General features: G+C 45.8%; 1 protein-coding gene across 1 annotated transcript in view; it reads right to left on the bottom strand.

The window, feature by feature from the left end:
- Positions 1 to 1,300: 1,300 nt before the first annotated feature.
- LOC130119127 (microtubule-associated protein tau-like) overlaps positions 1,301 to 11,825 on the bottom strand; it is an 85,386-nt gene continuing 74,861 nt past the window's right edge. Inside the window, exons 5-6 of the mRNA XM_056287543.1 lie at positions 8,392 to 8,595; positions 1,301 to 1,333 (exon numbers count right to left, since the gene is read on the bottom strand). Coding sequence (XP_056143518.1) covers positions 1,301 to 1,333; positions 8,392 to 8,595 — 237 coding nt within the window. The remainder of the gene's footprint in view (positions 1,334 to 8,391; positions 8,596 to 11,825) is intronic.

Genomic DNA, 11,825 nt, shown 5'->3' with positions numbered 1-11,825 from the left:
CATCCTGTCTGTCTTACTGTCTATCCTACTGTCTGTATGTCTGTCTACCCTACTGTCTGTCTTACGGTCTACCCTACTGTCTGTTTGTCTGTCTTACTGTCTATCCTCTCTGTCTGTCTCACTATCTACTATACTGTCTGTCTGTCTTACTGTCTATCCTACTGTCAGTCTGACTGTCTGTCAACCCAACTGTCTGTCTGTCTTACTGTCTGTCTGTTTTATCTGTTGGAATTTCTATCTTTCTTCATGTCTGTTTGCCGAATTAACTGTCTGTCTATCTCACTGTCTGTCTGTCTGCCTGTCTCACTGTCTGTGTATCACTGTCATGTCTGTCTGTCTGTCTCACTGTCTCTCAGTCTGTCTGCCTGCCTGTCTCACTGTGTATCACTGTCTTGTCTGTCTGTTTCTGTCTCACTGTCTATCTGTCTCATTGTCTGTCTCACTGTCTGTATCACTGTCTTGTCTGTCTGTCTCTGTCTCACTGTCTGTCTCATTGTCTGTCTCACTGTCTGTATCACTATCTTGTCTGTCTGTCTAACTGTCTATCTGTCTCATTGTCTGTCTCACTGTCTGTATCACTGTCTTGTCTGTCTGTCTCACTATCTCTCTGTCTGTCTTGTCTGTCTCATTGTCTGTCTGTCTCACTATCTCTCTGTCTGTCTGTCTGTCTCGCTGTCTGTATCACTGTCTTGTCTGTCTGTCTCACTATCTCTCTGTCTGTCTTGTCTGTCTCATTGTCTGTCTGTCTCACTATCTCTCTGTCTGTCTTGTCTGTCTCATTGTCTGTCTGTCTCACTATCTCTCTGTCTGTCTGTCTGTCTGTCTGTCTGTCTGTCTGTCTGTCTGTCTGTCTGTCTGTCTGTCTCACTGTCTTGTCTGTCTGTCTCACTGTCTGTCTCACTGTCTTGTCTGTCTCATTGTCTGTCTGTCTCACTATCTCTCTGTCTGACTGTCTGTCTGTCTGACTGTCTGTCCGTCGGTCTGTCTGTCCGTCGGTCTGTCTCACTGTTTGTCTGTCTGTCTATCTGGCTACCTTCCTATCTATCTTTCTTGTTTGCGTGTGTAAGTTTTTGTCCAGTTGGGGAATTTGTGTGTGTGTGTGTGTGTGTGTGTGTGTGTGTGTGTGTGTGTGTGTGTGTGTGTGTGTGTGTGTGTGTGTGTGTGTGTGTGTGTGTGTGTGTGATCAACAACAGATAAAGGAGAAGTGTGTTGGACGTTATTTTCTTTTTTCTTTCCGTTTTTCTCCATTCCGTGTTTCCTTGGCAACCAGCTGATGAAGACAGGCAGAGGACTTGTCCAGTCACAGGCCTGACTTGGCAAGCGAGGCGGAGGCCTGAGGAGCAGAATGTTGACTTAGTGATGAGATGTCCAAGTTAACTTTAATTCATTTCGACAGGAAATCAAACAATGACTGCTCAAAGGTCAAACAAGGGGAGGTGGAGCCATGAGACGACGTGTTATAATCAGTATGGAAGACGTAGTTAATTAAAGTAATTGAGGACTCTAGAGGGTTACAAAGTGTGAAGAGTCAGACTGAATGATGATGAGGTGTTTATGATTTGGGAATGGATGGACATGTTTGGTTTTAGACAATCTACGTGTTTGTAAGGTGGATTTGGTTTTGGAAAGTACATGTTAGTAAAAGTACTACTATGACTATGACTACTACTATTAATGAAAATATTAACAATAATAATAACCGTAATAGCAGTAACAACATCTGCAGGTGTGTTCCGCTCACTTGGTGCAACCATCTGCTCCCATGGTTTCTCACACCATTGCTATGCTGACGACACACAGATCTTCCTATCATTCCCGCCAGATGACCTCACAGTCTCGGCACGGATATCATCATGCCTTGCTGGTATCTCCGCATGGATGAAAGAACACCACCTTCAACTTCACCTGTCTAAGACTGAGCTCCTTGTCATCCCAGCCAGTCCATCCTTACAACAACAGATCAATACCCAGCTTGGATCAACCCAACTCATGACCACAAAGTCTGCCCGAAACCTGGGTATCATGATTGATGACCAACTAACCTTTAAGGTTCACGTGGCCTCGATTGCTCGGCTGTATTGATTTGCCCCGTACAACATCAGGAAAATTAGACCCTACCTGTCTGAGCATGCAGCACAACTCCTGGTGCAGGCTGCTGTTATATCGCGCATTGACTACTGCAAGTCCTTACTGGCAGGTCTCCCTGCATGAACTTTCAAACATCTGCAAATGATCCAGAGCGCGGCAGCGCATCTGGTCTTCAACCAACCCAAAACACCACATGTCAGTCCGCTGTTCATATCCATCCACTGTCTCCCCCAAAACAACAACTAAAACAACTCTCGCCTACCTGAACTCCCTCATTCAGGTCTACACTCGGTCCTGCTCACTACGCTCTGCCAATGAAAGGTGCCTGGCACTTCCGCCACAACGAGCCCTAAGTAACTAGCCAGACTCTTCTCCTCTGTCCAATAGGACAGAGGAGTTGTTGCCTCCTGACTAAATCCTTGCTTGTGTTGTAGTAACTCTCAGATGTACGTCGCTTTGGATAAAAGCATCTGCTCAATGAAACTGCAAATTGTAAAACAACTTTTACTTGCACAATGGCAAAAAGAAAAAGAAAAAAATCCCCGGACGTTTTGGCCCTCAGGGGAAAAGAATTGGAAATCCCGGTCTACATGTCAGTAAAGGTGCGTCTGGTTTTGGACAGTCTGCATGTGAGTTAAAGTGTGTTTGGTTTTTAGTCCACATGTTAATAAAGGTGCGTTTGGTTTTTGACAGTCTACATGTGAGTTCAGGTGCATCTGGTTTTGGCCAGTCTACATGTGAGTTCAGGTGTGTCTGGTTTTGGACAGTCTACATGTGAGTTAAGGTACGTTTGGTTTTGGACAGTCTACATGTGAGTGCAGGTGCGTCTGGTTTTGGACAGTCTACATGTGAGTTCAGATACGTCTGGTTTTTGACAGTCTACATGTGAGTTCAGATACGTCTGGTTTTTGACAGTCTACATGTGAGTTAAGGTGCGTCTGGTTTTGGACAGTCTACATGTGAGTTAAGGTGCGTCTGGTTTTGGACAGTCTACATGTGAGTTAAGGTACGTTTGGTTTTGGACAGTCTACATGTGAGTTAAGGTGCGTTTGGTTTTGGACAGTCCACATATGAGTGCAGGTGCATCTGGTTTTGGACAGTCTACATGTGAGTTAAGGTACGTTTGGTTTTTAGTCCTCATGTTAATAAAGGAGCGTTTGGTTTTGGACAGTCTACATGTGAGTTAAGGTGCGTTTGGTTTTGGACAGTCTACATGTGAGTTAAGGTGCGGCTGGTTTTGGACAGTCTACATGTGAGTTAAGGTGCGTCTGGTTTTGGACAGTCTACATGTGAGTGCAGGTGCGTCTGGTTTTGGACAATCTACATGTGAGTTAAGGTGCGTCTGGTTTTGGACAGTCTACATGTGAGTTAAGGTGCGTTTGGTTTTGGACAGTCTACATGTGAGTTAAGGTGCGTTTGGTTTTGGACAGTCTACATGTGAGTGCAGGTGCGTCTGGTTTTGGACAGTCTACATGTGAGTTCAGGTGCATTTGGTTTTGGACAGTCTACATGTGAGTTAAGGTGCGTTTGGTTTTGGACAATCTACATGTGAGTTCAGGTGCGTCTGGTTTTAGACAGTCTATATGTGAGTGCAGGTGCGTCTGGTTTTGGACAGTCTACATGTGAGTGCAGGTGCGTCTGGTTTTGGACAGTCTACATGTGAGTGCAGGTGCGTCTGGTTTTGGATAGTCTACATGTGAGTTAAGGTGCGCCTGGTTTTGGACAGTCTACATGTGAGTGCAGGTGCATCTGGTTTTGGACAGTCTACATGTGAGTGCAGGTGCGTCTGGTTTTGGACAGTCTACATGTGAGTGCAGGTGCGTCTGGTTTTGGACAGTCTACATGTGAGTTAAGGTGCGCCTGGTTTTGGACAGTCTACATGTGAGTGCAGGTGCGTCTGGTTTTGGACAGTCTACATGTGAGTGCAGGTGCGTCTGGTTTTGGACAGTCTACATGTGAGTGCAGGTGCGTCTGGTTTTGGACAGTCTACATGTGAGTTAAGGTGCGTTTGGTTTTGGACAGTCTACATGTGAGTTCAGGTGCGTCTGGTTTTGGACAGTCTACATGTGAGTTAAGGTGCGTTTGGTTTTGGACAGTCTACATGTGAGTTCAGGTGCGTCTGGTTTTGGACAGTCTACATGTGAGTTAAGGTGCGTCTGGTTTTGGACAGTCTACATGTGAGTTAAGGTGCGTTTGGTTTTGGACAGTCTACATGTGAGTTCAGGTGCGTCTGGTTTTAGACAGTCTACATGTGAGTGCAGGTGCGTCTGGTTTTGGACAGTCTACATGTGAGTGCAGGTGCGTCTGGTTTTGGACAGTCTACATGTGAGTGCAGGTGCGTCTGGTTTTGGACAGTCTACATGTGAGTTAAGGTGCGCCTGGTTTTGGACAGTCTACATGTGAGTTCAGGTGCGTCTGGTTTTGGACAGTCTACATGTGAGTTAAGGTGCGTTTGGTTTTTAGTCCTCATGTTAATAAAGGAGCGTTTGGTTTTGGACAGTCTACATGTGAGTTAAGGTGCGTTTGGTTTTGGACAGTCTACATGTGAGTTAAGGTACGTTTGGTTTTGGACAGTCTACATGTGAGTGCAGGTGCGTCTGGTTTTGGACAGTCTACATGTGAGTTCAGATACGTCTGGTTTTTGACAGTCTACATGTGAGTTAAGGTGCGTCTGGTTTTGGACAGTCTACATGTGAGTTAAGGTACGTTTGGTTTTGGACAGTCTACATGTGAGTTCAGGTGCGTCTGGTTTTGGACAATCTACATGTGAGTTAAGGTGCGTCTGGTTTTGGACAGTCTACATGTGAGTTAAGGTGCGTTTGGTTTTGGCCAGTCTACATGTGAGTGCAGGTGCGTCTGGTTTTGGACAGTCTACATGTGAGTTCAGGTGCGTCTGGTTGTGGACAGTCTACATGTGAGTTAAGGTGCGTTTGGTTTTGGACAGTCCACATATGAGTGCAGGTGCGTCTGGTTTTGGACAGTCTACATGTGAGTTAAGGTACGTTTGGTTTTTAGTCCTCATGTTAATAAAGGAGCGTTTGGTTTTGGACAGTCTACATGTGAGTTAAGGTGCGTTTGGTTTTGGACAGTCTACATGTGAGTTAAGGTGCGGCTGGTTTTGGACAGTCTACATGTGAGTTAAGGTGCGTCTGGTTTTGGACAGTCTACATGTGAGTGCAGGTGCGTCTGGTTTTGGACAGTCTACATGTGAGTTAAGGTGCGTTTGGTTTTGGACAGTCTACATGTGAGTTCAGGTGCGTCTGGTTTTGGACAGTCTACATGTGAGTTAAGGTGCGTCTGGTTTTGGACAGTCTACATGTGAGTTAAGGTGCGTTTGGTTTTGGACAGTCTACATGTGAGTTCAGGTGCGTTTGGTTTTGGACAGTCTACATGTGAGTTAAGGTGCGTTTGGTTTTGGACAGTCTACATGTGAGTTCAGGTGCGTCTGGTTTTAGACAGTCTACATGTGAGTGCAGGTGCGTCTGGTTTTGGACAGTCTACATGTGAGTTCAGGTGCGTCTGGTTTTGGACAGTCTACATGTGAGTGCAGGTGGGTCTGGTTTTGGACAGTCTACATGTGAGTTAAGGTGCGCCTGGTTTTGGACAGTCTACATGTGAGTTCAGGTGCGTCTGGTTTTGGACAGTCTACATGTGAGTTAAGGTGCGTTTGGTTTTTAGTCCTCATGTTAATAATGGAGCGTTTGGTTTTGGACAGTCTACATGTGAGTTAAGGTGCGTTTGGTTTTGGACAGTCTACATGTGAGTTAAGGTACGTTTGGTTTTGGACAGTCTACATGTGAGTGCAGGTGCGTCTGGTTTTGGACAGTCTACATGTGAGTTCAGATACGTCTGGTTTTTGACAGTCTACATGTGAGTTAAGGTGCGTCTGGTTTTGGACAGTCTACATGTGAGTTAAGGTACGTTTGGTTTTGGACAGTCTACATGTGAGTGCAGGTGCGTCTGGTTTTGGACAATCTACATGTGAGTTAAGGTGCGTCTGGTTTTGGACAGTCTACATGTGAGTTAAGGTGCGTTTGGTTTTGGCCAGTCTACATGTGAGTGCAGGTGCGTCTGGTTTTGGACAGTCTACATGTGAGTTCAGGTGCGTCTGGTTGTGGACAGTCTACATGTGAGTTAAGGTGCGTTTGGTTTTGGACAGTCCACATATGAGTGCAGGTGCGTCTGGTTTTGGACAGTCTACATGTGAGTTAAGGTACGTTTGGTTTTTAGTCCTCATGTTAATAAAGGAGCGTTTGGTTTTGGACAGTCTACATGTGAGTTAAGGTGCGTTTGGTTTTGGACAGTCTACATGTGAGTTAAGGTGCGGCTGGTTTTGGACAGTCTACATGTGAGTTAAGGTGCGTCTGGTTTTGGACAGTCTACATGTGAGTGCAGGTGCGTCTGGTTTTGGACAGTCTACATGTGAGTTAAGGTGCGTTTGGTTTTGGACAGTCTACATGTGAGTTCAGGTGCGTCTGGTTTTGGACAGTCTACATGTGAGTTAAGGTGCGTCTGGTTTTGGACAGTCTACATGTGAGTTCAGGTGCGTTTGGTTTTGGACAGTCTACATGTGAGTTAAGGTGCGTCTGGTTTTGGACAGTCTACATGTGAGTGCAGGTGCGTCTGGTTTTGGACAGTCTACATGTGAGTTAAGGTGCGTTTGGTTTTGGACAGTCTACATGTGAGTTCAGGTGCGTCTGGTTTTGGACAGTCTACATGTGAGTTAAGGTGCGTCTGGTTTTGGACAGTCTACATGTGAGTTAAGGTGCGTTTGGTTTTGGACAGTCTACATGTGAGTTCAGGTGCGTTTGGTTTTGGACAGTCTACATGTGAGTTAAGGTGCGTTTGGTTTTGGACAGTCTACATGTGAGTTCAGGTGCGTCTGGTTTTAGACAGTCTACATGTGAGTGCAGGTGCGTCTGGTTTTGGACAGTCTACATGTGAGTGCAGGTGCGTCTGGTTTTGGACAGTCTACATGTGAGTGCAGGTGCGTCTGGTTTTGGATAGTCTACATGTGAGTTAAGGTGCGCCTGGTTTTGGACAGTCTACATGTGAGTGCAGGTGCGTCTGGTTTTGGACAGTCTACATGTGAGTGCAGGTGCGTCTGGTTTTGGACAGTCTACATGTGAGTGCAGGTGCGTCTGGTTTTGGACAGTCTACATGTGAGTTAAGGTGCGTTTGGTTTTGGACAGTCTACATGTGAGTTCAGGTGCGTCTGGTTTTGGACAGTCTACATGTGAGTTAAGGTGCGTTTGGTTTTGGACAGTCTACATGTGAGTTCAGGTGCGTCTGGTTTTGGACAGTCTACATGTGAGTTAAGGTGCGTCTGGTTTTGGACAGTCTACATGTGAGTTAAGGTGCGTTTGGTTTTGGACAGTCTACATGTGAGTTCAGGTGCGTCTGGTTTTAGACAGTCTACATGTGAGTGCAGGTGCGTCTGGTTTTGGACAGTCTACATGTGAGTGCAGGTGCGTCTGGTTTTGGACAGTCTACATGTGAGTGCAGGTGCGTCTGGTTTTGGACAGTCTACATGTGAGTTAAGGTGCGCCTGGTTTTGGACAGTCTACATGTGAGTTAAGGTGCGTCTGGTTTTGGACAGTCTACATGTGAGTTCAGGTGCGTCTGGTTTTGGACAGTCTACATGTGAGTTAAGGTGCGTTTGGTTTTTAGTCCTCATGTTAATAAAGGAGCGTTTGGTTTTGGACAGTCTACATGTGAGTTAAGGTGCGTTTGGTTTTGGACAGTCTACATGTGAGTTAAGGTGCGTTTGGTTTTTAGTCCTCATGTTAATAAAGGAGCGTTTGGTTTTGGACAGTCTACATGTGAGTGCAGGTGCGTCTGGTTGTGGACAGTCTACATGTGAGTTAAGGTGCGTTTGGTTTTGGACAGTCTACATGTGAGTTCAGGTGCGTCTGGTTTTGGACAGTCTACATGTGAGTTAAGGTGCGTTTGGTTTTTAGTCATGTTAATAAAGGAGCGTTTGGTTTTGGACAGTCTACATGTGAGTTAAGGTGCGTTTGGTTTTGGACAGTCTACATGTGAGTTAAGGTGCGTTTGGTTTTGGACAGTCTACATGTGAGTTAAGGTGCGTCTGGTTTTGGACAGTCTACATGTGAGTTAAGGTGCGTTTGGTTTTGGACAGTCTACATGTGAGTGCAGGTGTGTCTGGTTTTGGACAGTCTACATGTGAGTGCAGGTGTGTCTGGTTTTGGACAGTCTACATGTGAGTTCAGGTGCATCTGGTTTTGGACAGTCTACATGTGAGTTCAGGTGCATCTGGTTTTGGACAGTGTATTTCCCTACTTGGTCAGCCAGCGTGTCAAGTGGTGGAGCTTCAGCTTCATTCAAGCTGCCAGACGAGGAGCCTTTGCTAAGGTGAAGAGGAGACGTCTGGCTGCTAAGGCAATGTGGGGAGGAGTCGGAGGAGCCATAATGGATGATGATGTCAGCTCCGTGGTCGGTCCGGGCCTTGGCGGTCTCTCTGAAGGTCAGTTTGTGGCTCTCGATCTATGGTTATAACATAGAAATAAAACGTCACATCTTCACAAACACTTCCACATATAAATATCACATCTTCGGTAAATATATCTTTAAATCACAAATATCTACTACTACTACTACTACTGTTTGTAGTAATTTGTTCGTTAGAAACCAGTGTTATATGTTAGACACAGAACAGATCAGGGTTTCACAGCATCCCCCCCCCCTTTGTTTTTTGTTTTTGGTGTGTTAGAACTACAACACCTTGTTCCAACCCCACCCATCCCAACCTCTCAAAGAAAACAGGGAAGAAGAAAAAATAATGCACATAGAGAACCAAAGAAGTAAATAAGACACACACACACACACACACACACACACACACACACACACACACACACACACACACACACACACACACACACACACACACACACACACACATCGAGAGTTGATAAAATGAAATAAAATAAAACAAAATAAAGTAGGGAGGTCAGTGCAATTAAAGGATGCTCGGGATGCCCACCCCAAGGAATGGATTCGTTGATAATGAGTTGGGGTCCAGAGAGGTAGGAGAATTTACATAAGAGGTAATGGCTGCCATCTTTTGTGGAACTTAGCAGTTGAGCCTCTTAAGGAAGACTTCAGCTTCTCTAGCAGGAGAAATAACGTTAAATCCTTTAACCAGGAGGTAGCGGAAGGTGGATTTGGGGCGAAACAAATACAATTGACTTGACTTGTCTTTCCACTGTAACAGAATTCCTCTACGGGCAATGAGTGAGGCAAAGGCAACAACATCAGAATTTTTCTTGGTAGGACTGGTCAGCATAGGGGTACCCTAAAGATGGCTATCAAGGGGCAGGGATCCAGTGTAATTTTGAGGGCTTCTCCTATCATCTTAAAGAAAAGGGACCAGAACTCAACTAATTTTGGACAGGAGAAAAACATATGACTATGATCCGCAGGTGATGAGCCACATTTATCACAGGTATCACTCACGCCTGGAAACAGCCTACAAAGCTTAGCTTTTGTAAAATGAACCCTATGCAAGACCTTAAACTGAGTTAAACTTAAACGGGAACATGAGGATGTAGAGTTGACCCTGGCTAGTGCCCTGTCCCACCATTCATCTGCCACATCACGTTCTAGCTCCTGTTCCCAACTACCCCTAACCCCTGCTAGAGAAGTCAAATCCGAGGATGATATAAGATCATATAAAATTGAGATCCTGCCACGAATCCTGGGGAGAGAAAGTACCTTAGAGACAAGAGAGCCCACTGGAAGCTGAGGGAAAGATGTGGAATGTGTGCGAGCGTAATTACGAGCTTGAAGATACTGGAACAAGTGAGATTGAGGTAAATTGTACTTTAAACAGAGATCATTAAAAGTGTTGAATCAGCCCTTTAAATATAAATCTAAGAAATGGGTCAGGCCTCTCTCTCTCCACAGATTGAAAGCTGTATCTAAATTAGAGGGAGGAAACAAGTGGTTATTACAAATGGGGCTGCATGGAGTGGGGGCAGAAAGTTTGAAATGTTGCCTAAATTGTTTCCAAATTTTCAAAGTAGAGAGTACAATTCGATTTTTAATGTATTTAGGACAGCAAGAAGCCAGAGGGGCACAGACCAAAGCCCTAAGAGATGAAGGACGGGAGGAGTTGTCCTCCATTATGCACCAATCGAGGTTGGGAGAGTTACACCAAGCATGCATTTTTTGAAGGTTGGCCGCCCAATAATAAAATGAAAGGTTGGGCAACGCAAGGCCCCCATCCCGTTTGCCCCTCTTTAACACCGATCTACGAGCCCTCGGACTCCTGCCAGCCCAAATAAACTGTGAAATTGTTTTGTCTAACATTCGAATAAATGATTTTGGCAAAAATATTGGAAGGGACTGGAAAAGAAACAAGAGTCTGGGCAGAATGTTCGTTTTAATAGAGTTGATTCTGCCCATCAGAGAGAGAGGGAGTGAATCCCAGCGCTTCAAATCAGATTTAATTTCCAAAACCAACTTCATGAAGTTATGTTTATGGAGAGAGGGGAGGGAGTGAGCAATGTTGACACCCAGATAACGGAAAATGGTGTGGGCCAGTCGGAATGGTAGGGTACCTGGTGAGATTTGCTTCACCACATCATTAATAGAGAAACACTCGCTTTTGCTGAAGTTTAACTTGTAGCCCGAAAACGACCCAAAGGTCGTCAAGATTTGTAAAATATCCTCTATACATTTAGCCGGTTCTGTGACATAGAGCAAAAGGTCATCAGCATAGAGAGAAACGCCATGTTCCTGTCCAGCCCTGCAAATACCAGTGAAGAGTGGGGAGGATTTGAGAGCAATGGAGAGAGGTTCTATAGCTACTGCAAAGGGCAGGGGAGAGATTGAGCAGCTGTGACGGGTACCGCTTGCTAGAGAGAAGTAGTCAGACCTTTGAGAATTAGTCATGACATAAGCAGTAGGGGCAGAGTATAAAAGTCGTATCCAAGAAATAAATTTAAACCCGAAACCAATTTTCCCCAGAACAGAAAAGAAGTTAGCCCACTCAACCCGAACAAAGGCCTTCTCTGCATCCAATGATATAACCATTTCAGCAGCTTGAGAAGCACCAGGAGAAAGCACAATATTTAAAGTCTTCTAATGTTAGACGAAAGTTGTGTTAGGGTTTGTGGAAGACCCCAAGCGCACGACACCAGACAGAGATGGGGTTAGACGAAAACTGGCGTACTTTATTCCTTACGCGTACAAATAGTCAAACATAGGAAGGCAATGAGAGACAAGGAAAAAACGGAAAGTCCAAGGGGGAAAAACTCGCGGGTAATCCAAACGGGAACACGGCAGGATACTTCCACGGGGAAACCTTGCAAGGGAAAAACATGAACCAAGGGCTGGGATGAGTTCGTAGAGAAAAGGACCGTGGGAGGAGAGTGGCCGCTACTGCGGAGAGGTTACAACACGAACTGACAACGGGCGCGTGGGAGGCCACCAAACTTAAGCCCAGCCCTGATGACTAAGCCCGGCCCTGACGAGCCGATTGGCTGCCGGCGCGGGGTGGGCGGGCCACGGCGCGGAGTGGGCGGGCCACGGCGCGGGGTGGGCGGGCCACGGCGCGATCCAGGCACACAGAGGGGTGTTCAGTCCCAGTTCACTCAGCTTGCCAGCCAGCCTGGTGGGGACTATGGTATTGAAAGCTGAACTGTAGTCAATGAGCAGCAGTCTCACGTAGCCCCCCTTCCCGCTGTCAAGCTGAGAGAGTGTGGTGTGCA

The sequence above is a fragment of the Lampris incognitus genome, chromosome 10 (genome assembly GCF_029633865.1).
Source record: "Lampris incognitus isolate fLamInc1 chromosome 10, fLamInc1.hap2, whole genome shotgun sequence".
Classification (NCBI taxonomy): Eukaryota; Metazoa; Chordata; class Actinopteri; order Lampriformes; family Lampridae; genus Lampris; species Lampris incognitus.
The sequence above is the reverse complement of the archived record's forward strand: the minus strand, read 5'-3'. Positions and strand labels throughout refer to the sequence as shown.